We start from the raw sequence: 25,502 nt of genomic DNA, 5'->3' as shown, positions 1-25,502 counted from the left end.
ATCTTAGAAATGACTCATTTCCCCTGTAATTTTCTCCAGAAATCATTCCTGGTATAACATAGATTCCTATGGTAGCAGCACATTTCATGGAAAACCCTGACTCTTTCTAAATCCCTACAATTTACAGTATAGAGCAAAGGGTAGAAAATACTTAAAAAAATAATATTTAATAATATTAATTTACAGTTCAATAGCCTATGCTCATTCTTAGAAAAACACAGAAGTTTAGAAATAGAACAGCTAAATCTTAAGGAAAAAAAGGAAGCCAAAAAAAAAAAAAAAAAAAGAAAGAAACAACAAAAAAACAAAAAAACAAAAAAACAAAATAAAAACACATAAGACCATTATATATGAAGGAAAAAAAATTAAAAATATAGCACAATTGTGGGTATTTTTTAATCAAGCAAAATATTGATTCTACCATATCAAAAAAATCAGTTCTCATTTTTCAAAGAACTTAAATGATAAAGAGTATAAACACAATTAAAAGATAATCGAGTCAACCTTAAACCCAATACATTCTGCAGCCTCTTACCTGGCTGGATATTTTCTCTTATGATGGTTACATGGTTATCTCGATCTGGTCGTGTGTGTTCATGCCAAAAGCCTATCACATGGCCCAATTCATGAACAACAATTCCAAATTTATCACAGTTCTTGCCAATGGAGATGGCCTGAGGTCCATTTCCCCTCCGACCTACATAAGAGCAGCATCTGGAATAAAGTAGAAAGAGGAGATGGTGGTGGAAAGGGAGATGCTGGATGAATTACAATATGGTGAAACTTTTGTAAACAATTATGATGAACTATAAAATCCAGCATATTCAGAGGCAGAACAGCCTTTCATTAACAAATATGGCTAACTTCTAGTATCCTGGTAAATTTATCTACAACAGAAGTCTCTAAACAATCATGTGAAGTGCTTTTGCACTAACTCATATAGTAGAAGTTATGCCTTAAATAATTTTTAGGAGTTGAAGATAAATTAGAAAATAAAATACTTACAATGATGATTAATGTGCTATTATACATAGAGTTAAACTCAAAACTTATCAACTCACATATATTTCTAAATTTTTATCCACAATATATCTAGATTATTATATTACTTTGTCAATATGATTATCTGGCAAAAATCCATTATTTTAGCAGTACATTTTTAAAAAGTTTATTTTTCCTTTTTAAGAAAAACAGATTTAATTTATTTATGAAAGACATTGGTATATCAAACTAAATTACTTTTCCTACTCACGGGCAAATTTTTTTAAGTACATTGAGGAAAATTAGTTTCAAAAGGTGAAGTGCCAAAGGTTAATAGTTAACTGGTGAAGAAAAAAATGCCAACTGGTAGAATTATGAGAGTTACGAGATTGTGTCAAATAGTCAGGCTGATATTTAAGTGTGACACTCTATTTCACCTTCTGAAAAAATCTCCTGGACTCTCAGAATGTGAAATATCCAGAGTATCTTTCCAGAAATTTTTCTCAATTTATTGGTATTTATACATATTCAATGTTTTTCTCTTCAAAATATGTAAGTTCCATTTATCATTTTTTGTGTGTGCCTGTGTGTGCCCACATGCACATGTGTGAGAGTGTATGAGAGAGTGCACACACATGTGCAAGGGATATATATCACTTTGTTTTAATGGTATAATATAGTAACTACAATTACATTTATAAATAAAATTATATCTAAAACTTTGACAATTATGGTTTACATTAAAACAGTTCATCGATAGGACCATCTTTATACGGAGCAATAGAGGATAGTAAATAATGGGTCTTGAATATTTGGTAATCATGATGCACCAGACACCAAAAGCTCTTCTAATTAAAAAAGAAAATTGCCAAAAAGTGTCCAAATGGTTAAAAGGAATTTCACTAACTTCAATTTCCACAGTAAGTACATTTGATACTCCTTTTGATTGTTCATAAATACAAACCTTCGCCATTCTAATTGTTCCTGTAAGCTTTTAAATGCCTAAGCATTTTAACCTAACTGTGACAGTTAAATGAATTAATTTGACTTATTATTGATGAATCTATTATAACAGTTAAAAAAGCTAAATAAATGATAGAAAAGAGAAGTACCTGATGGGAAAAAAATCAGGGAATTTTGTTTTAGCCCCAGGTTGTTTTGTTGTTGTTGTTAATAGTATGTTGTAATCAATCCATACATAGATAATTATTTATTACATACCCAACAGTGAAGTATTAGAAGTAGAAAAACACAAAATTTGCAAATTTGGAGAGATTTAAACTGAAACATTTCCTACAATATAGCAATAGTAACAAAACTGAAATCTCTGACAATTATGTAGTAACTAAATTACTCACATTGAGTCATTCTTGCTGGTTATATTCAGAGAAGACAGTACTGTGCAAATCAAAATCCAGGAGATAGTCAAGCAATGAGGTCAATTTATTAAATCTAAAACAACTGTTTAGCATAATTTCACCCACAGCTCTTTCCAATAAATAAGATGGGGTCCCATAATGAAAAACAATAACACATTTCACACTGACCTTTACAATGGTTCTATGAAAGTAAAAAAAAAAAAAAAAAAAAAAAAGTGGTACCTTGATTCCTGACGTACTCGTTTTTACCATGGTATAAATTCCTTCAGCTGACTAATACAGGCTTTCTTTTACTCAGAGGAAAATCTAAAGAGCTTTAAGAAACTCTAAGATCCCTCATGATCGTCATACACAAATGCTTTACCGTACACATCTCATCTCTTACTCCTGACCCTGTCACTTGGGCCATGGGTCCTAGTTGTGACTTGAGCCTGCAGACATGCTCTTGCTCAGCCTTTTTACTGCCTATTCTTTCTGTCAGGAACTCTTTTCTCCCAGTTATCCATGTCTCATTTCCTCATCTTTTTCAAGTCTTCGCACAAATGCCCTTCTACCCCACTTACATTGCTTTGCTTCATGTCCTAGAATGTATGATCTATCAATACATTTTCTATTTCTTTTATTTTCATAAAAGAAAGTGGCTCTCTATCCCACAATGTAAGCTCTTGGTGGGCAGACAACTTAATTGCTTTGTTCGCTGCTGTGTCTCTAGCCCCTAGAATGTAGCTTGGTACATAGTAGAGCTCAGTAGATACTAAGAACAGATGGGTGGCTGCCAGCGGCAGGGTCTGGGGTTCAGGCGAAACGGATGAAGGGGATTAAAAGGTACAAACTTCCAGTTATAAGATAAGTTCTGAGGCTATTAAGTTCATGTTCTTCAATACCCCTTTAAATTCTTACATTCTTCTATTTTGGGATTGCCATGTGCGTTAGCTGATGTATAAATTGTCAACACTTTCTTGGTCCCTACTAGTAAAGCAGAGTGCTGGGAGTCAAGAGGGCCACAGGGGTAAGCTACCCACCCTCACCACTGGTGAAGGCAGACTGCTGAACCAGCAGTGAAAATGTAACTATTAGAGCTGCAGACAGAGTCAAATCCCACTGTGGGCAGCTAAGAAATAAAGAATGAAAAATGTGAGAGATTTCAAATTCTCCAATAAAAAAGGAAAGGAAAGGCATTCCAAGCTACTGAAAACATTAAGAAATGGTAGTGATTTGACATTTATATGATTTATGAAGTGATATCCCTGAACAGGCTAGTACCCATCTGGCACTAGACATAGTTGTTACAATATTATTGATTTTATTCCCAATGCTTTACTTTACATCCCCAACTGTTTTGTAACTACCAATTTGTACTTCTTAATCCCTTCACCATTTCACCCTGCCCCCAACACCCCTTTCATCTATCACCCCAATAAATCTAGTACCCATCTGATACCATACGTAGTTATTACAATATCACTGACTATATTCCTTATGCTATACCCTACATCCCATGACTACTGTGGATAATTGATAATGACCAAAAAAAAGAAAAAAAAAAAGAAAAAGAAAAGGAAAAACTAAAGAAAAAGGAAATCATAGTGAATGGGGAAAAACAGTTTAGCAGGATAAAACAGTGAAATGGAAAGCTTTGAAAAGAGATAAATGAATAAAAGAAAATGAGTATAAATATGAATTTGTCACAAACAGAAATTAAGCAATAAAATAAGTGATGAGTGCTTTGGATGTATTTGTTTTACAAAATTGAAGGGTGGGAAAGAAGAAAGATGTATTGATCTGAAAACATTATGTATTTAGAATTATGTAAGCTGAGCTATATCCATTCCTATTAGATACCAGAAGGAAGGAAGGAGAGTCTAGAGTTTGACCTTTTAAATATTAAATAAAGAACTAAGAGGCATTTCAAAAGTAACCAAACCTTATCAAGCTAAAATTAGAAGAAATCTTCTAAATTAAATATTTAGAAGAAAACATTACTTGAATAAGTCATAACTAAAAAATTATGGCACTATCCAAAAATACATAGAAAAGCAATAATGTACAATTCTTTTTAATGTCACTTGGGCCAAAAATGAAATCCATTATTTTAAGAAGTTAAATGATCTAGGAAAATAGAGTAGCACCAAGCCAGATGACAACCGCACCCATTCCTAGTAAAATATATCTAACCCTAGCTACCAAAATACATGTCATTAGTGCAAAAACTATTTCCTCCAAAGAAATTAAAGCATTTATTTTTTATTTCCCTATATAAAGTATGCTAGGGAGTCTTCAAATAACTTATTAGAGAAATTTCCTCTTTATAAAAGAATTTCAGCTAATAAATGTAGAAGGAATAAATAAAAGGACAACATTAGAAAAATCACCATTTTGCAATGATGGGAACTTTTACAATGGAGGGATCTCACTATCACCACTTGAATCTACTGCTCAGTCGTAACATCAGAAAAGTGGCAGGTCCAGGCGCATGGCCTCCTGCTCTGATGTAGTGTAAAGTAGACAGCACACCCTATCACGTATCTTAGCAAACCAACAAAAATTCAAGCTAAATTTAAACAAGTATTTAAATATAAATCCAATGGACTAGAAATACAGGGGAATAAAACTTTGAAAAGTTTCACAATAAATAGTCTTTCAATATACACCGTCGCCTGAAGAACTGCTATTACTATAACTTGGCTGAATTATGGGACTTGTGGAGAGATGTGGTGGCAGAAGAAGCTACAAACGGAAGTTGTGGTAAGTTCATGGCATTCTTTAAATGTTATATCAAGGAATTTGGCTTTTATTCTCAGACTTGCATTTTCCCAAAATGTGTTCCAGGATACTGATGGATGTTTTTCGCTTTTAAAAGGGTGAGATAGGTGTTCCTTTTGAAGTACATTTACAGAGCACTGTTCTCTGCGCCTTTCAATGGTTGAAGATGAATAACGTTCAATAGCACACTGTTATAGAACTATCTATTGAAATTTCACACAGCATTTTCCAACTTACAGAATAGTTGTTTTGGAGAGAGTAGCTGTTATCATCCTATACGAAGCAAATCTAGAAAACATCACAGTAGGGGGAAACACTGTAGAATCTCAAAAAGTCTGGCATCTTGCTATGACCGGTATTTTAGGAAGACAATTCTAGTGGCAGGGAATTGGCGAGACAAGATAGGAGAGCAATGGGAATGAATAGTCCAGGGGTGAGATGACAAAGACATAAGTGGACCAGGTTACTGACGTGGAATAGAAGTGGAAACTAAAAGACGTAGTGAATATCAATAGAAACCTACTGCGTCGATTTTAGAGGAAGCACAACACCATCACCAGACCACGGTACTGACATTTCTAACTCAGGTGAGTGGGAGGTTGCCAGTACCATTGTATACTTAGAACACAAGGAAAAGTAAGTCAGGTGGCGGAATACACTTGACGTAGATGTACAAAGGTCTCTGATCAAAGAATGTATTTATTTAAAATACAATATTTTCTTATGTAAAATTCACACTTTTTCATGGGCAACATACTAAGCAAATATTAGGAAATAAATCCTATCTGTGGATTTACTTCATTTGCTGAAGTCATTCCCTGGTTCTACTTACCCACAGGGCCTGTATGTGAATACAATGTAACTCTCTTCATCACTTCTTTCTATGAAAGTCACACATGTGTGCTTTTCCCAGTGCCGCATGGCCTGCTTGAACATGGCTCGCTGGCTACCTGGAAAAGTGGCATGACATTAATAAAAGTGTCTGCCCCAGAGAGGGGTGCTGCATGCTGGCCCCTCCATCATGACTCTGGCTGGGCAGTTCAGACGCCACCTTTGTCATCGATCAGAGAATGCCAGCCTAGCACCACAAGTGAGTCATTGTTAAGAACGGACCTTCACTTTCTAATCAGAAGGTCCAAGCTTACTATCTCTACAGATATGTGTGTACAAGGCTCTATAAACAGGACATACATTCTTTCTGTCAGTTGAAGAGAAATCAGCCTCCAGAGTTAATAAGCACATTTGAAACTCAGTTTAAAAGCCAGAATGGTACTTGAGACTCGTGGAACTTAAGACTATAGATATTTTTCAATCACAGGGCACTCTACAGTAACAAATAAGGGGAGTATTTCTGAAGTTTGATTTAATACTATTTTATATATTAACATTCTATAAAAACGTGCACTTAATCTGTATGATAATAATTATTATTTCTTTTTTTATTGTTGTTAATTAAAAGAAATTTAATTATTATTATTAAAAGAAAATTATTGTTTTCTTTTTTTTCACAATAGACAGGCTGGGACTATCTTACCAGTGAAGTTGCCTCCTATAACATAAGGAATAACACCTCCAGGCCATATTCTGTCCGTTCTTGATGTAGCAGCTCTGGGAACTCGATTTTTCTCATTTTGCCCTGAGAATTTTAGAGGTACTTTTTCCTTAACTGTGTTGTTTTGCTCCAAGCCTGCAGTGACATTTAAAAAGATTCTGTGAAACAGAAGTCCTCGGTCAGGGAATCATTTACCTCTTAAAGGACAAAAGTTAAAATGTCTTATTTACATATTCGTATAAGTATGCCTGAAGTCAAAATGCATGAAAGAAAAGCTTGATGTATATTACATACTTGAAGAACACATTAAAGCATTTAAGTACTTCATGTCAAAAGGCTATTTGTTAATGCTCTATGAGCAAATTTTAATGAATTTTTATACAAAAGTCTATAGCAGATAAAATCAAGAAGACTTTGTAGGCCACAGAAAAATTATTTTATGTAAGTATTCTACTTTACTAGATCACTAAGAATTTCACCACCAGAATAAAAGAGACATTGTTTTAAAGTCCTATAGTATCCGAAACTCTTCTTACTCCTGCCAAATCCCTAATCCTGTATTCAGGGTTAATATTCTGTAGTACAGATTAAAATTATGAATATTACATTATAGAGGTAATAAATGAAATAACATTGAGACAGATAAGGTCTCAGTCTGCTGGGACAATGGGCTATCTCCATTCCAATTTCCTCTGGATTCATGCCCAGGTATACAGCATAATCAGTACACAAGGTGAACAGGTTAACAAAAAATGCAGTCTATTCTGGAGCAGCTTTCCAATCTATAGTTTTAACTTCTTTGGTGACCTTTCATAATTTTTGTTATTGTTTTATTTTTCCTAAATTTGCATAATTATTTTTTCTTATTCATCTCTCATCGCTGACATCACTACTAATATACACTTTAGACAACAGATATTGAATATATGCCCCCTATGCCCATGTCCCTAACATGTCTTTTTAATATCTTAAAACAAAGCATCTTTGCTTGGGAAAATCAATACTTGAAAGTATTTTCAAATATTGAATAGCAACTCATCAATTTAAAGGATGCTAGGATATAAACTTTGAATATACTTAAAAAAAAACCCTCAAGTCTACCAATAGGAGTTAATAAATTCAATACTATAAATATTAACTAATTCTGAATGCAGAAGGCAGTTTCTCTGTACATATTTTTGGAAGGGTCAAAAAAATGTTCAACTATTTTTTAATCTAATAAATAAGTTTGTCAATTTATTTTTATTTCAAAACAGCCATGATATTTTTCATTTGATTAAAATTGACATAGTTCCATGCTTGATAAAAACCCCTTAGTGTGATACCTAATTTACTGGAAATAAATATCAACAATACAGTAAATACCTATATGTTTTTAATAAGGAGAAGCTGAAAATAAGTTAACATTTCAATTGTCTCAAATTAAGTTCTAAAAAATCTTATATCAAATATCAACTAACAACAACAAGAAAAAAAAAGGACTCTTTCTTAACATATATCCTTCACATACTTTGCATCATAATGGCAAACTGAACTGCTATGAGTATAATATTTACTGTACATCAAGTCAAGCGTCTGCAACTTTAAACATTGATATACCAGAGCCAATTCTTCTTATCCTGTCTATAAGCTGGTAGAGGGCCCCTCGTTTTTTTGACATACCATGGTCTCCATATCCACCTTAAAGAATAAAAGAAAACAGTTAAGTTAAACTTATCTGTATTTTAAAGTTCTTGTAAATAAACACTAGTGATAGGCTACATTGATTTGTCTTCGGACATTTTTTTTTTTATGTAGTCATAGGGAGTTAAAGTCATGAATATCCATAAATCTTAGAGGAGGATAAAAATTCTACATTAACAAATTGTGGTAACGAAAACTAAAGCAGTGAGGGAGATCCACAGAGCAACTAAATGACTTTATTTGGACATCATGGAAATTGAGTCATCTACAGATAATTTGAAACATTTTTCTTCGCTGTGACCATGACATCATATAGTGTTAGATACGATGACAGCAAGTTGTTCTGCCCTATTGATTGAATTCCAGCTATTTCCCCAATGCAAACTGAGTATTTTCAGAGGCCAAATCAGCAAAAGCAAATGAAAACATAAGAAGAGCAAATGTAGAGTCGAGTTTTCCTCCAAAGCTTTGATCAATTTTGAAATATTGCTATAAGCAGAGCGTATTTTATAATATATTCCAAAAAATTTTGAAAATTAGCGTCAATAATTTATAAAAATCAATAATATCATAATTAGGAAAAAGTCACAAGAGAAGAATCCAAAAGGATGTTCAGCTGCAAAATACAGTCTGTTATGCTATATAATTTGCAAAATTTATAAAAATAGATGTAAAGAATTTGTAATTCAAAAGGTAGAGGAAAGGTTCCGGATAAGGAAATATGTCCTCTCACAATTTTAACAGCAAAGACTAGAAAAGGTAGATTAGACGAAAATCAAGGGCTTTAATAATGCTCTCCCAATTTTATCTCCTATTTTCCCTTCTTCTTGATTTTTAATAGACAAATAACAAAGAGATATCATTGAGCAAATAAACCAATATGACCACCAATGATATCAGAACATGTGCAAACGAATTTGTACCACTACAAGTGTAGTTCATGAGTCTCTCTGGGCTAAGACAATGAAAGAAGGCCAGAAATACGTGAAAGCAGCAATGTCCAATGTTCTTGGACTTACTATTTCCTTCCAATATCTGTTTTTCCCCTTTGAAATTAATACCGAAACTTATTTACCTAGCCTGAAGCTAGTGAAAACCAAACCAGGCATTATTACCATATAAGCCTGTATAAGAAAAATCAATTAAGTCCTTATAAGGTAAGTAAGTTTGAGTGCTTATTCACTGACTGATAATCTGTTTAATTATCTACATTACACGGTCACATTTTTGCTGTGCCCCCTGAGAAAAATTTTTGAAATTTTTTTCATTGAACATTTTAAAAAGATGAGGTAATACTTAAATGTATTCATTCCTAAGTAGTTACAAGAAACATTTTTAAAGAATGTCATCTATGTGCTTGAAGTGACCATTATGTAACAGTTACATTTCATATTCCATAGGACTGAAACACATAGATTTAGAAGGAGGCTAATTTTGAGGGGGGAAAAAGAAATGTCTTAATTAGTATTAAGGTTATTAAAAGGGTAAGAATAATTATAGATTTGGAAAAAAAAGCATTTCAAGACTATAAAAGTGAATAATCTTTTTGCATTTAGGAATTTTGCATAAGTTTTATAGCAATTGAAAATATATTCTGTGTAGGTAGTTCACTGAAATAGAAAAAAGAAAGTTAATAAAATAGGTAGTTATTTCTCACATATTCTAAAAAAACCAAAAATATACAAACTAAATAAATATTTGAGGGAAAGAGTATGTATTTTGAAATAAGGAAGTAAAAATATATTACTTTTTAAGTTAGTACACAAACTAACAAGAAAGGGAGAAGATAGAAAAAATAAAACATAGATACTTTTACATTGTTTGAAATGCAACTAAATAGTGCAAATTACTTACAAACATGTGTACCTTTCACATATAAATTTAGACTATGTGATTTTTAATAATTGATTGTATAATGTTTTATGTTATATCTAAAACAATGGTGTTTTTTTCAACTATTAATATTAGCTATTTCAGAGCTTAACTATAAATGAAATGACAAAATTAAATAGTTATTTTTTTTAAATCACAGAATATGAATGCTCCCAATACAAAGGGGGAATAATGGGTTAAAGAAATGACCTGAATAAAGCTGGAAGCTAACAATTTTTTTTTTTTTTTAATGAAAATGCAACACAGTAAATCCAGGATTTTGCTGAGTTGTATCATTGCTGTTCTCTTGTTCCGAATCCATTGTCTATGCGGCCATGTTAAGTGTGAGATAGCAACTGCAGTTATCAATAAACCTATCCTGCAGGAACTGTACTATCTATGATTACATGCAGTGCAGTTTTCCTCCTATATATGGTGTATGTTTCAGAGAAGGCTCCATAGAACAAAGGCTAGAGCATACGATTTTTAAAGTACTGTGTCCTATTATTTTAAATAAATTCCTTAAGTTTTATTATCTTATATAAATTTCTTATATGTGGTAGTGGTATTTTGCTTATATAGGATAATGTCTTATTAAGAATTTTATGCTAAACTACTTAATTTTAAAACGTTATGTTGTCAGCAATTAATTATAAAATATTTTATTCACACTATGCATCTATGCGTGCACACACATGCACAGAGCAAATATGGTAAACTTAACAATTGTTGATATGTGGGAATACTATAGTGTTGGTTCTTGCACTAGTCTATCAACTTTTCCATATGTTTGAAAATTGTCATACTAAAAATTTACAAAAAATAAATAAATTGGGCAAAGACAGATATTAATTCACAGGAAAAAGTATTAAGTCTAATTTTTGACTGCTAGGAACTCTCTGTATATATTTTTCCATAGAATAGAACAAAAATAATATTGGGTATGAAGGGAGATTCAATGAAATCAAAAAGTATGACAATGGTCATTTTTTAGTTATAACTACAGAAAGAATTTTTAATGTTGCAACTTTTTCCAAAATAAAATACGGAATAAAAATTGTATCAAGATAATATAAAACAATTTTTAATTAAAAAAATAATATTTTTAAATGAGAGCCCAAATAACCTTTTAAACAAGTCTCATAAATAGGCATACTTCAAACATGTCAAGCAACTAAAGTTTAAATTGTCTTCTGAGTTTTCATAAAAATTATATAGATGAATTTTTCTAAACACATTTGTGTATATACTCTATGAATAATTTATATTTTGTAATTGCAAATATTTGCAACTGTGAATGGGAGGCAACTGAATACAATGAGCAAGAATATGAAATTTGGCCTTCCTCAGAACTGAATTTTGGTCCTGGCTCAGACATTTCCTGTCTATGTAACAATAAGCAAGCTATGTAACTTTCTAAACCTCATCCTCACTTGTAAATCACAATTATCTTAGTGGCTACCTTCATACAGTTATTGTGAGGATTCAAATAGTTAATACCTACTAAGAACTCCACTTAAAGCAGGCCTGACACATAGTAAACACTACAAAATGTCTGCTAAATAACTAATTAAATAAAAACTATAAACAAATCCTAAATTTCTAAATAGGTTCACTTATGTCTAACAAATCAAAGTTGATCAGAGAGACATTAAAAATGATGCAGAGTATTTATAGCATTTCAGCAGTACATTTTCTTCAAAATGAATGCAAATGGAACGAAATAATCAACTGTACCTGTGGTATGTCCAAGTTTTCCAAAGGGGTTCTGTGTAAGGTCAATTGTCCTATCAATTTGAAAGATATTTAAGTCTTCATCATCTAAGGCAATATCACCCCAAAACACAGCTAAAAAAGAAAAGTTCAATTAAAATGTAAAGTATTTAAAAGCAAAAACAATGCAAACAAAGCTAATTAGAAAAATATTGCTAAATATGGAAATGTGGTGTACATATGGACAGGTATTTCAGAATGTAATTGTAACAGAATATATTGCACCTGTTACAGTATAATATAAGCCACCTTTAAAAGGGCATGACCCACATTTTTTTTTTTACTTTGATGTTTGTGGGGAGTGGACTAAAACCATTTCCTTGAAGGAAGTGGTCACTGATTTTGGGGGTGCTCCTAAGAAAACTCAGTAACCATGAGCTAATATACAACAAAGTCTGATAAGACTGTGTGCATTTACAATGGATGCTTGGGACTGGCAGGTCTTCACTGACAGATAGAAGGAGAGGTAGTAGCAACTAAAACATGTGCTGTGATAACTTCGTAAAGGAAGGTATAAGTAAGGCAAAAGAATATTGCGTTGTTATAGTAGCTTATCACATTTTTCTACATTTATAATGCACTTTCTCTAAAACGATATTGACTCTTGAGTCACTATAAAACGTATAAATACCTATGAAAGCCATGTTTAAGTCAACATGTATTTAGGCAATGACTAAGTGCCAGGCCTTTGATCTTTAATGCTAAATAAGATATCGTTCATATTTTCAAGAGCTTCAAAGTCATTACCCTATAATCTGGAAACCCTGACTTTGTCTTTTATACCTAATCTTTTATGCTACTTAATAAAGCAAGACTCTATAAACCACTGTGAAAAACTGGGAGAGAATATTTACTCATATAACCATTATTTGAATTTCCCTTTTCAGGTGGGAAACATACAATATAATAACAAAAACATGGCTTCTTGGTTTATTTGAGTCCAAAACTAGACTAATCCATCCCTTAGTACTACCAGACGTCAAAATATAATAACTTTAGAAAACAGCAAACTTAAGAGAAAGAATAAATTAATCATGAGATAGTACAACATTGATAAGTGCCTTGGAAATTCTGGGATATTTATTTCTTGGTTCAGATTTACAAATTTTGTTTCTTGATACAGGTTTACAAATTATTATTATTTTTAATTTTCATCAGATTATTCTTCTGCAAAACCAAAAGAAAGAGGAGGGAAATACATTAAAAATGTAGGTAGTGACAAAATCCATGCTTTTCAAATCACTGTCCTTTACTGGAATCAAACCTTAATATTTATGATTTTTAGCCATAAAAAACTAGCTAATAAGATTAGTTAACTTATGAAATTTAAACTTCAATCCTGAAAGCTATATAATGCTTTAGGCTTTGATCAAAGTTTTATCATATAAATTTGTTTACCCAGTTTAGTTCCCTCATGAAAAACTGACATGAGATAAAAGGGGTTAGGTTTATGTGTAAATCCAATAAAGGAAGAAAATAAAAATTAGTTCAATGTAGATTATCAGTTCAACATACAGAAAAATCTTCATTAGTATTAGAATTCTCTCATTAAACCCTTTCTTCTGCCCTACTCTCAATGGAATGGCAGTCTGTGGAAGTAAAAAGAAGCTTCCTATCTTTCACTATCATAAAGACAAAGTAACGAAAACTTTGTAAAACAGTTTATAGCACTGACTAAGAGGTTGGTCTTGATGCCTAAAATTGAATCCAGATTCTAATCAGCTTCACACACATGCAACGGAAACCGCTGATACTCCACTGCCCCCAAGCCAGACATCCCAAGAAATAGATGGCCTGCCTAAATAAAACATTTTACAATTATGTACAAGGCTTGTTAGTTTCCATATAAATAAATTTGGCACTACCTTTGTTTTTCCAGATTTTACGCTACTTTAAGGTATATCCAAGTTTGCTAATTATTTAAATCTTCCACCATGTGTATTCATCAAGCAAACAGTTATGGGCCCTGACAGGCAGTGACTCTCAGCCTGGCTCTTCCTTTCTTAATGCTAGGAGGCAACTAGAGACACTGACACAGTGCTCCTCTAACATTAATTTGCATAGGAATCACAGTGGATCTGGTTAAAATGCAGGCTCTGATTTAGTACGTCTGGAGTGAGGCCTCCAATCCTACTTTTTTAACTACAAGTAATCATCATTGTCATCATCTTTATAGTGTTTTTTTTCCTCCAAGAATAAACTTTTATTTCTCTCTGAATCAGCTGGTTGACTTGAAAGCTGAAATACTCAACCAAACAAAACAGTTTGTCAGTACTACGTTTATATAATAAAAGTAGCATGAATCAAATAAAACCGAAATGTGTTTCAGATTTTTATTTTCTTGTAATGACTTTTCACATGCAATAGGATTCATGCCTTGATGGATTATATCAAACACACTTCAGCAGCCAAGGATCTAACACTTCACAGAAGCAAAAACATTACTTCTGGGGAGAAGAAAAGGCATAAGGCCAGATGATTCCTAAAAGGAGACAAAACTTCCTGGAGTACCTAAACCCATTTTTTATTTATTGTTATTTTTTTTCTGAACTAATAGCTTCAGAACAGCTTGGTGGTTCTGAATATGCCATGAATTATTTCAAGAGAAAACCAAATATGTCTTTGAGAACAAGCAGCAGTGAGTGACTAAGCCGATTCATTTATGTGCAGACTTGATAAACTATAAGTCATATATCTTTAATTCTTGATATCATCAATAGAAAAAAATAGACATCTTAGAATTAGAATTCAACTTATCACATAGTGTAAAATACACAATTTTCTTTCTTTATATTGCACACATTTGTAGGTGTCTTTAATTCATCCTCTGTTGAAATCTATGTGTCCTACTTTTGCATGCTAAAATATTTACATGCATTGGTATAGTAAGTTGGACCACAACAATTTATATTAATATGGATTTAGAGTTTGCATTATAATCTAACATATATTTGTTATTTGGATTCTGAAATATTTGTAATTCCCAAGTCCATTTAGGAATTTACTGTTTTTCTTTCTATACGATATTTGGCATTAAAAAAAATAGAAACACTTTTAAAACTATGAATTATCACTCATTAGCCCTATTTACTACAGTGATTTGAGGTTAGTGATAGCAGACCTGAAACCACTGTAGGCCACTGGTTATAGATGACAACACTAGGGAAATGTTCAAATGCACTTAGACTATTTACTATCTGGAATCCTTCTTGGATTCCTATGGTCAAAAATGGGGTGGGAACTAACCAATAGGCCAAAAATGAAATGTCAAGAAGAAGGATTTGTAAACTACATGGAAAACCACAGGTTTTATTTTTCTCCTGAAGGCTATTTGTATTCATTGTACTACCAAAAAAAAAAAAAAATCTTTTTAATCGGAAACCAAAAAAGACAATTTTTTTTATTACAGTAGACAGTAAACATGTCTTACAAAAGAGTGTATGGTGAGGATAAGCAGTCCAAGATTGTGCTTCTCTACACCCTAATTTTAAATCATGTCTGTTCCACTCACTCCCCAATTCCCCAGTGACCTTTAGCCCTTCAGAGCTGAAGCTGGGGTCCAAAGACCAGCGTTAAGGAGGCTTCAAATCTGTGATTTCTAAAAAAGTATGTAAAAAGCACGTATGAGCTTATAAACTCAGTCACCACATGTTTTGCAGGGGAGAGGTGCACAGTAAATCGTCAAAAGGGATCACACAAAGTAAGGAACTACTACATTTGCCAAAAGCAAACCCTTTTTTTTAGTCCACTTGGGAGAAAATAGCTTGCAAACTGAATATCTTCAAGAAGATGAATATATTTACTTGAATTAATGCTAAGAGAGCTGATAGCTGGTTACCACTGGGAAGCACGCTGTAATAGACAAGATGATAGAGTCTCCTCAGTCATTACCTCCAGAAAGCCCGCCCAGAAACCCCATCTCCCTGACTAACCCTTAGGTATCTCATCTGCTTTTGGGTCCTGCCTGTGCTTCTGTCAGTAATAGGCCAACACACAGATTTCCTAATGGTTTCCATCATCTGATTTCTCAATCTAATTTAAAAAATACTGACCACAGCAAGCACGTGTTGCTTATCATTAAACCCTCCCTGCCAGAGTGCCTGATATAAAGTAGGTCCTCAATATAAGTTTGGAGACACCAAAAAAAAAAAAAAGCGTTGCCTTAAGACCCAAAATACTAGATATTCGACCATTCCAAAGGAGGAGTATTTCAAATCCTTTCAATCTAGAGTGGATTACAGTTGTATACTTTGTATGAAAATAATTAAAAGGCAGCTGCCTTTCTTCTTCATTTCAATAGTATATATTATTAAATGTAGTTACAAGAAATGTGTGCCCTTTTCTCTAAACCCCACACTGATATGCTCAGGAAATAACTAAACTAAGAGATCAGTTATCTTGAGATTTATGGGATTGTAAGAGATAGCTCAAAGATTCCACAATAGCCAAGAGCACTTGCTTATTACACTTTTTCCATACACAGTTTAAACTTTCTGCTTTTATTGATATTGGATTTAGAGAGGAAGAATGATGTCATGTGAAGGCCTAACAGGCTGCTTTAGCGGCTCTAGCCCCCAATAAAGGCCTAGTGAAAATTTCCTCAGACAAGGGCAGCAGTGAAAGCTCAAAAGTCAACTATTTTTACATGATTGACAAGCTCTAAGCAAATTCCCAAGAAAAAGTAAGATTTGGCAAAAGTTCTACTATATACATTTTGAAGACAATGTTATACTACTTGAAAGGAGAAATAATTTTTTTGGTGGCATTTCATTTGCAGAGAATAAATTTTCTCCTGAATGACATGTGTGAAAATTAAGTTCCAAGACTGAGAAACAATTATCTAAAATTTTAAACTCTCTTGGATATCATACAAAAATAAATAAATGTGTAATTTTATAGAGCCTCTCAGAAATACTCTTCCAAAAAATAAGGATAAGAATGTTTTTCATGGAGTACATTTCTTTCTTAAATTTCTAATAAAAAAGAAAATATTTGCAGTCCAATTATGTTAGTGGTCGTTCATAAGAAAGCATCCCATGCAATGCTTTATTTAAATACTTTATACTTTTTTCAATGTCTGATTTTCACTGTTATGTGATATACTATCACATAATCTGAACAAAGTCATCTAAACGACACTTTAATTAAAAGTGTGCATGTAGTTAAGTGCAAATGATGATCTAAATAAAATAGTTTACTCATCTTTCCCTCATAAACCAGATTAAAAGGTGCTTCTGGGTAACATGACACTTATCTAGCCTCTTTAAAACAAGATGCCTTTTTCTACCAAGAGCAGATTTTTCTTTTGGAGGAAAGGGGTGTACTTCAACATAAAAAGCTAGCTACTGTTTGGATCATTCATTATTAAAAGAAAAAAAGAAAAGAAACTGTCCAAACATCCTCCAAATTTAGAGTTCCCAACTTTAGAGTTAAACAGTCTTCTTCAATTATTTCCTGAATCTGGAAATAAAATGTAATCAATACAAAATCAAATGTTTAATCTGAAATACAAAACAAACATACACACACACAGACACACACACACACACATACACACACACATATATATATACACCACACTAGAGCAAGGAATATTCCTCCCGAATATGGAAACATTTGATAATAAAGTCTTTTTTTATGGTTTTAATGAGTTTCAAAATGAATCTAGATTGATTAATAGATTCTGAACACAAAACGCAAGCAGCAAGATATCTTTTAAAAATATTTTTTCTGTTACAAAAGCAATTTTACATTATGGATATGATTAAATATTAAGTTTTCAAATAAACATATCTTTGTTCATAAGTCAGAAAACAAAAATTTTCCCGTAACAAAAGATCCATTGAAATACCATATCAATCTGCATTTATAGCCCACAAGGCCCATGGACAGGATTTCTCAGGACATTTTTAAAATATCACCCATACCACAAATATTCATTCTGAACTCTTTGTCTCAAAAGAGAAAATACTAACAGAAAAGAACTTCAATCAAGAAATGTAAAAATAAATATTGAAAAATTTTTGTGTTCAGTCTGTTTTCTGTCACAAACATTAGTACAATGAATTAGTGTAGTTCATAAGTTTTTAAAACTGCCATTTTTGTACTGCTCAAATAATGAACATACTATGATCAACCACTACCAAATATGATGTATTTATATTTCCCACATCATACATCTTGCAACGACAAACAAAACACTTGTTTTTTTTCTTCCCTTAGGCCTGTAATTGTTTACATTTGTGGCCAATATAGGAGTTAACCCTGATACTTCTTTTCTAATTAAGTTTGTTTATTTTCTAAATATTGACACCAGGCTCTTGGAGTAAATCTTGATGTCTTCCTGGAAGTAAGACTGATCGCGCAAATTTACTACTTTCTATATTCTAACTATATTTTACCCACTGGCTGGTCTCCTCTTCATACAAACAGAAGAATCTTTTTTTCCATTTTCATTTGGTCTACTATTATGGTAGGTTAAGAGAAAAAATGTTACATTCCAACCTTTCTGGTTATTATTCATCATTGTAAAAGATTTCCTTTTGGGGCACAAGTAAAAGGCTGGAGTCTTTTTACTTTGGTTAATATCTCCCACTGTACAACCCTCAAAACAACATGTGCTCAACAAAATAAACTTTACAAAATTTATAAACTCACTGACATCCAAAAAACCTGACTCCACATACTGATTTCTATTTCTTTTCTTCATAGTCTCAGAGTTCTTAAACAATTGAGAGGATAATTAAAAAGAAGTTACTCACACCTAAACAAGCAAAACGTTGAAAGATCTGACATATCCCTAGTCAATATTATTTTCAATGTTCTAAACTTTTTCTTTAAAAGTTACATAAAGTGTCAGTAACTTCTACTAATACCAAATGTGTGGTACTTAATATCAGTAAAGTACCCTCATCAACATTATCCCCTTCGAGCCTTAGAAAATTCTAGGATATTGATTCATACTACTCACCTGATGATAGAATTTACTTTTTTTTTTTAAATTTATTTATTGGGGTGACAATTGTTAATGAAATTACATAATTTCAGGTGTACAATTCCGTATTACTTTTTAAAAGCTTACTATTCTTTGCAAGCTTTGTATCTACCTTTACTTAATATAGCAGTTTATTATCACTGACTTTAGGTTGCTTGTTAGAGTTACAAGGTGCTGAGTTGGAAGCATCACCTGGCTAAAAATTTCAATGTGAGGTCATGCTGGTTACCCACCTTAACCCCATGAAGGTTTCATATGGGACATGAGGAATAGGTGATTCCACTATTTTCAGATTTGAAGAAACAAGGATGTAACCCACACTGCCATATACAGATAATACACTTCATTGAAAAATGGAAATGATCTACAGAGGAAGTATTTACTAAAGGAAAATTAAGTTCATCCTAATTTGCATACTGGAAAGGACAAAACTACCAAAGATCCTGCTTATTATCTAGTTGCACTATTAATATTATTATTGAGTGATTTGCTTTTAATGTTTCAAGGCTAGGGATAATAAACAGAAAAAACTTAACAGTGAAATACAAGCATGTTATCTAAATAAAATCTTTATAAATACCAGGACATCATAGTCCCTAATAATGTCATTTTAAAAATTGAAATATTTAGAAATGGCATCATGTTTTAGGTAATAGAAATAAATTGGAAAATCAATCATTAAATCTTCCAATTTCTCTGTAGTACTATTGATGAGTTCATTTCAAAAGGAAAATGACTTAGAAGTTAAAAAAAAACTACCAAATGTGCATCACAAACAAAAATTATATATTTAATATTGAACAAAGCAATCCAGTTGGAAAAAAATCTATACATATTAATTCATTTTAGTAAAGTTGCTGGGGAGCTTATAAAACAAACCAATGTCTAAAAATGAAAAGACAGATCACACACGAAGAAGCCCCGCAAAAGAATAATACATTTGAAAACTAATGTTTTAAATCCATTTTTAAAAATTTCATTCTTGTGAAGAAGCAGATGAATGACTGTTACAGCCACGGTCTCAGAGAAAGCAATTCAAGTGTGCAGCCAATTGTAATGATGGACTGTCATTCACAGACACTCAAGATTATGAGTAGAGCTAAAGGTTCAGCACTGATAAAACTAGAAGCCCTGTGAGTAGTTGTTAGGGTGATGTGACAAACCAGGCAGTGAAATCTATTTTTAATATTCTTTGCAAAAGTGGCCCTAAGGTATTTGAGCTTACTGTCATTTTTTAAATGGGAAAATACAAGGCTAAACAGTCCATTGATAATTGGCTTTGAATGTTTTTCTAAAACGCATACCTAATGTACTAAATTATTTTTTTCAGCTTTATTGAGATACAATTGACATATAACATTGTGAAAGTCTAAGGTATACAATGTCATTTTATATATGTATGTTTTGCAAAATAATTAACCACAACAAGGTAGTTAATATACCCATCATCTCACATAGTTACAATTTTTATTTTTGTGATGAAGACTTTTAAAATCTAGTTTTTGCCACTTTCTAATATACAATATTTGTTATTAACTATAGTCACCATGCTGTGATGTACTAAATTATTAATCCCTTAAAAAGGGGTTATGCCTTAATTATTTTTGAGTCCCTAGTACCTACCACAATATCTGGCCCAAAATAGAAGTTCAGTAAATAATAATAAACAATACAATAGTCTGATAAATTTTAATATAATAAAAATAATATACACACATATTTCTTAGTTCTGACCAATAAAAAACCTAGAGAAAAATGAAGGGCCAACACAGTGGTAATAAACATTACTAGCACCCAGGAAAATCTCCCAGTAAAAAAACTATAGTTCTTTGGAAAAAGAACTATATTAACTATAGTTCTTTAAAAAACGAACTATATAGTCAACTATATTTTGACTGATTCAAAATCTGAGATAGGAAATGAATAAAATGATATTGGAATAAATTACAATACCAGAAAGCCACGAAGCTACAAAAGATTAAAGTGTTGTGTTAGAGGATTCAGGGACAAGTGAATAAGATACCATTGGCCCAAACTGGGACAATTTGATACTAATTGGTTGGATTGAAACATAATCAAATATGTTTAAGTCCATTAATTTACTAATAACACACACACACACACACACACACACACACACAAACAAAAACAAACAAAAAAAAACAATTGAGCACACCTTTGAAGGATGCTAGGAAACCAACTCATTTTACAAACATATGTATAATGAGAAATAGATTTTACAAAATACCTTACTTGGTAACCAGTGAGATTGGTTTTCTGTGCATATGTATTTGGAAATCTTTTGTGAATGTTCTGTTCCCATTTTCTTTGGACTGTTTCTTCGTTGGAAGGTCTATCCTATGTTTATTGGTTGTAGGTGCTTATTATATATTCTGGATACTAATTTTTTTCCTCATTACAGTAGTTTCTAGTTTACAGTCAGTTCAATTTATTAAATATACTGAATTTAAATAAGTATATTTAATTTTAATAAATCATTTAAACCTTTTCCTTTAAATTTTGTGATTTTTAAGTCATATTTAAGCAACAGACCTTTTTCTGAGGTCATTGTTCCTTAAATTTCCTTAAATTAAAAAATCTGGTCTTCACACGTATGTCTTTAGTTCACATTGAACTATTTTTTTTCTTTTGTGATACATAAAAATTAAATTTATCTTTTTCTGCATGGATTACTAAGTCTCCGAGCCCCATGTAAAGAATAGCCATCCTTTTTCCACATATCTGCAATGCCACCTCTGTCATATATGCCATATACCTAGGCCCTCCATTCCGTTTCATTGGTATTTTTATCTTTAATACCCTATTCTATTATTAATGATCTCTTTATGATGAGTCTTTACATCTAATAGGATTAACCCCCTATCTAAGTTTTCAAAATTTTCTCAGTTGTTCTTTGCAATATGATTATCAATATGAATTTCAAAAGCAGATTGCCAAGCTATCATAGGAGAAAAATCCTTTTGAGATCTTGATTATAAATGCATTTATATATAAATTTATATAGAAAACATTGTCATTTTAAAGATATTTAGTTTTCATACTCATGATTATATTTCAACTTATTTTGGTTTTATTTACATCTTTCCATGAAGGTAGAACTTTGTCTTTGTAAAGATTATATATATGACTTATTGAATATTTTTCTTGGTAAACTTTTAGGTTTTGTTGTTATAATAAATATTAATGTTTCAAATTATTTTTTCTAGGTGTCCCTTGTATATAAAACAATTTTTATATTTTGATCTTGTACTTATCATATATGTTGAAAATTTCCACTGGCTCCCATAGATCTCTTACATTTCCTGTAAATATCTATTATATTTTCTATAAAGATAATTCTCTATCATCTGAAAGTAATTAAGTTGTGGTCCACTTTTCCAGTTCCAGTGTTTCCATGTATATGAGAGTATGTGTGTTGTATAAACTTACTTTGTTTTACAAAATTTCTAAAATCTTAATATGAAAAATAAGCACTGATAACAGGAATATCTGTCTTACAACTTTTAAAGAGAAGCCTTTCAATATTTTATCACTGAGCATTCTTTTAGCTAAAGGGTTTCGGTAGATACTTTATCAGATCAAAGAAGCCTCTTATGTTCCCATTTTGGATTTTCGCATTTTCATTTATAAAAGAGATTGGCCCATAATATTTTCCTGTCATTTTCATTGTCTAGTTTTAGAATCAAAGTTATAGTAAACTCATTAAATGAACTGGCAGACATTATTTCTTTTCCAGTAACCCAGACAATGTGTATAACAACAGGATTATTTATTCCTTAAATAGTTGGCAGAAATTACTTGTAAGTATGTCTGGGCATGGTATTATATTTAATGGTAGATTTTTTTTTCTATACAGTAGCCAGTAGTTTTCTGTCTCCACTTCCCCTATAAATATGGATAGGGATGGGGAGGAAGGTACCACTATTAGAGTCTTTTCTGTGGTGACTTTAGAGAATACTCTGATGGGCTGCCTAGATCCCACCTCTTGTTTGAAGAATTTATTCCTAGATGCTGGAAAGGTTGTTGACTAAAAGACTTCAACCGTCAGTCCTCTTGGCTGAAAAGCTGCCTCATCCATAGTCAAATCGACTTCCTATAAGTAGCTAGCATCCAATGACTGGTAGAGGAGGGTGCATAAAGGTATAGTCCCCTCCACCCAACTTGGGACATCTCTGATGGGTGATGCTAGCATCATAACTCTAGAATTGTATAAGACCTTCACTGAGAATACATTATAGTGCAGTATCTTCCTCTGTCCAATCCTGCTTCCTTCCCTTCCCTTTCACAATTGGTGATCCCAAGAATTCTTCCTGATAAACCCCTACATACTAAACTCCCACACAGAGTCTGCTTCCCTAGTAACCCAACCTGTGACAGTTGGTGCCAACACTGGTACACATAAACAGACACTAAAATGAAATTTTGGAGATGGAATTTTTGGCTGGCAATGAGAACCTCATGATTGGTTGTAGGTGGAACACAAAGAGCCTCTAGCATAAGATAGTTTAATTGTTGTCTTCCTCCGAAAGTCATGCTAGAGTGTAACAAGGAATGTTACTGTGATGTGTCAGGCTTTGTGCAACATAAGGGAAATAGTAACTCTGAGGACAGCAAATAAGGTAGCTAATGCTAACAAAAGACAGAGAGCAATTTACCAGTAATTACAAACTATGAATGAAAGCCAGAAAGCCTTCTCGGCAGCATATAAAAATGCTCTCATCTCCTATACAGCTTGATGACAGAGGAAAATCAAGGAGGAGGTCCAGGACCCAATTCTAAGAGTTATAGAGCTCCAAGGAAGGTCAATCCCCACAATCTCAGTAGGTCAGCTATACCAAAGTCAGATCCTACTTGGAAAATAATAGTACCCTGACACATAGGATGGAGAAATATGGGTTGATACACCTGAAGATCTTGAACCGCTAGATTTCTCTGAAACTTATGAGTCTGAAGAAGTGGCCTACTCCTTTCTATAAAGAACTAATGTTCTCCCCTTGTTTAAAGGTGATGCCAGTGACATTCCTTTAAAAGATGCTATGTATCACTCAAGATCTGCCCTCACCTCTGTTTCTGGCTAATAAAACAATTACTAATGTTAACTCACAATCTAGCCTCACCAGGATGAGTTGGGCCTAAACCAGGAGACAAGGGGCTATATCCAAAAGGATCTTCAGAACCTAGTTAACTTGTACCTGGAGGAGCCCAGAGGGGACTCAAGGACTCAATTCTAAAGGTGGGGCACTAAAGTTAAATAAGAGAGAGTTGATTCTTTTTGGAAGCACTATCCTGGGTTATAGAATTTAACACCCTTGAAAGGACACTGAAAGATAATGCAAATATGCTATTAGAATAAAGCACTGATCTACCTTAAGAGAGAAATGCCAGAATTTTCATGTCAGAGGGATTAAAAGGTTTAAAGAAGCAAGTACGCTGAAATACACATATATATTCAGCTGGAAAACCCACCAGATGACTATGACATAAGAAGGCCCTGAAGATACAAGATTTACCAAGGCTATAACGAACATGCTGGTGAAAGGAGAACCAACATCACTAAGAAAACATAATGTACAGCAACTAACATAATGTTATATGTTAAGAATACCTCAATAAAATATATATTTTTTTAAGTGATGATCCTCTGATAGCCAAGACTGATGGCAGAAGATGGTATTATAGAACTGGGCTCACTGACAACAATGGGTATGACAGAATCCCGAAAACAATAAGAGGACAATTGCCATAACCAGGTGAAAGCAATTATCATGATTCATGGCGAGGCTGTAGTCACATGCAGGAACCCCAAGCCTCAGAGATTTATGAGATAGTTAATAGAACATGGCATCCAAGGGTCAAAATAGATGGGCAGCCAACCAAGAGTTTTATTCAATGTATACAATAAAAAATATGAAAGCTGTATTATCAGACGATTGAGAATGGTTACCTTGTTACCTTCCACCCCCTCCCAAAATATTGTATTGAGCTTTGGGTATGGGCCAGTTTTAACACCTGGGGCCCATATACTGAAGGAGGGATCAAGTTTCCAGGAGGAAGACTCTTATAACACCATGAAAAGAATACATGATAATGAGTCCTTCCACAACAGCCTACAGATATTTTCATGGATAACCACACACAGATGGATTGAATTGACACCGATGCTTGGAAACCCAAAGAGCTATCATGGGCCGATGGTTAGAGTGGGACAATATTGGAAGTCATAAATTGAGTCTTGGCCCAGGTTTGACTCATGGTCTATCCAGTGGGTCTGTGACCCATCTAATGGTCATTTTCCAGGTCTCTAAATGTATAAGTGGGATTGACATACATAGCTGGCCTAATTTCCAGATTGGTTCCTTAGCTTTCAAGATTTATCTGCTTAAACAGCAAATTCACCCACCCCACCTCCCAGGCAAGATATCAAAACACATATTTTGACAGTTCTACTTATTTATGGAAGGGATGTGAAAAGGTGGAAGAGCAT

General features: G+C 32.8%; 1 protein-coding gene across 1 annotated transcript in view; it reads right to left on the bottom strand.

The window, feature by feature from the left end:
* TLL1 (tolloid like 1) overlaps nt 1–25,502 on the bottom strand; it is a 172,072-nt gene that overhangs the window by 77,894 nt on the left and 68,676 nt on the right. Inside the window, exons 2-6 of the mRNA XM_081075802.1 lie at nt 11,968–12,078; nt 8,275–8,355; nt 6,658–6,810; nt 5,956–6,073; nt 536–714 (exon numbers count right to left, since the gene is read on the bottom strand). Coding sequence (XP_080931928.1) covers nt 536–714; nt 5,956–6,073; nt 6,658–6,810; nt 8,275–8,355; nt 11,968–12,078 — 642 coding nt within the window. The remainder of the gene's footprint in view (nt 1–535; nt 715–5,955; nt 6,074–6,657; nt 6,811–8,274; nt 8,356–11,967; nt 12,079–25,502) is intronic.

This window comes from Rhinolophus hipposideros (assembly GCF_964194185.1).
Source record: "Rhinolophus hipposideros genome assembly, chromosome: 16".
Classification (NCBI taxonomy): domain Eukaryota; kingdom Metazoa; phylum Chordata; class Mammalia; order Chiroptera; family Rhinolophidae; genus Rhinolophus; species Rhinolophus hipposideros.
Note: the sequence above shows the minus strand (reverse complement) of the source record. Positions and strands in the feature narration are given on the sequence as shown.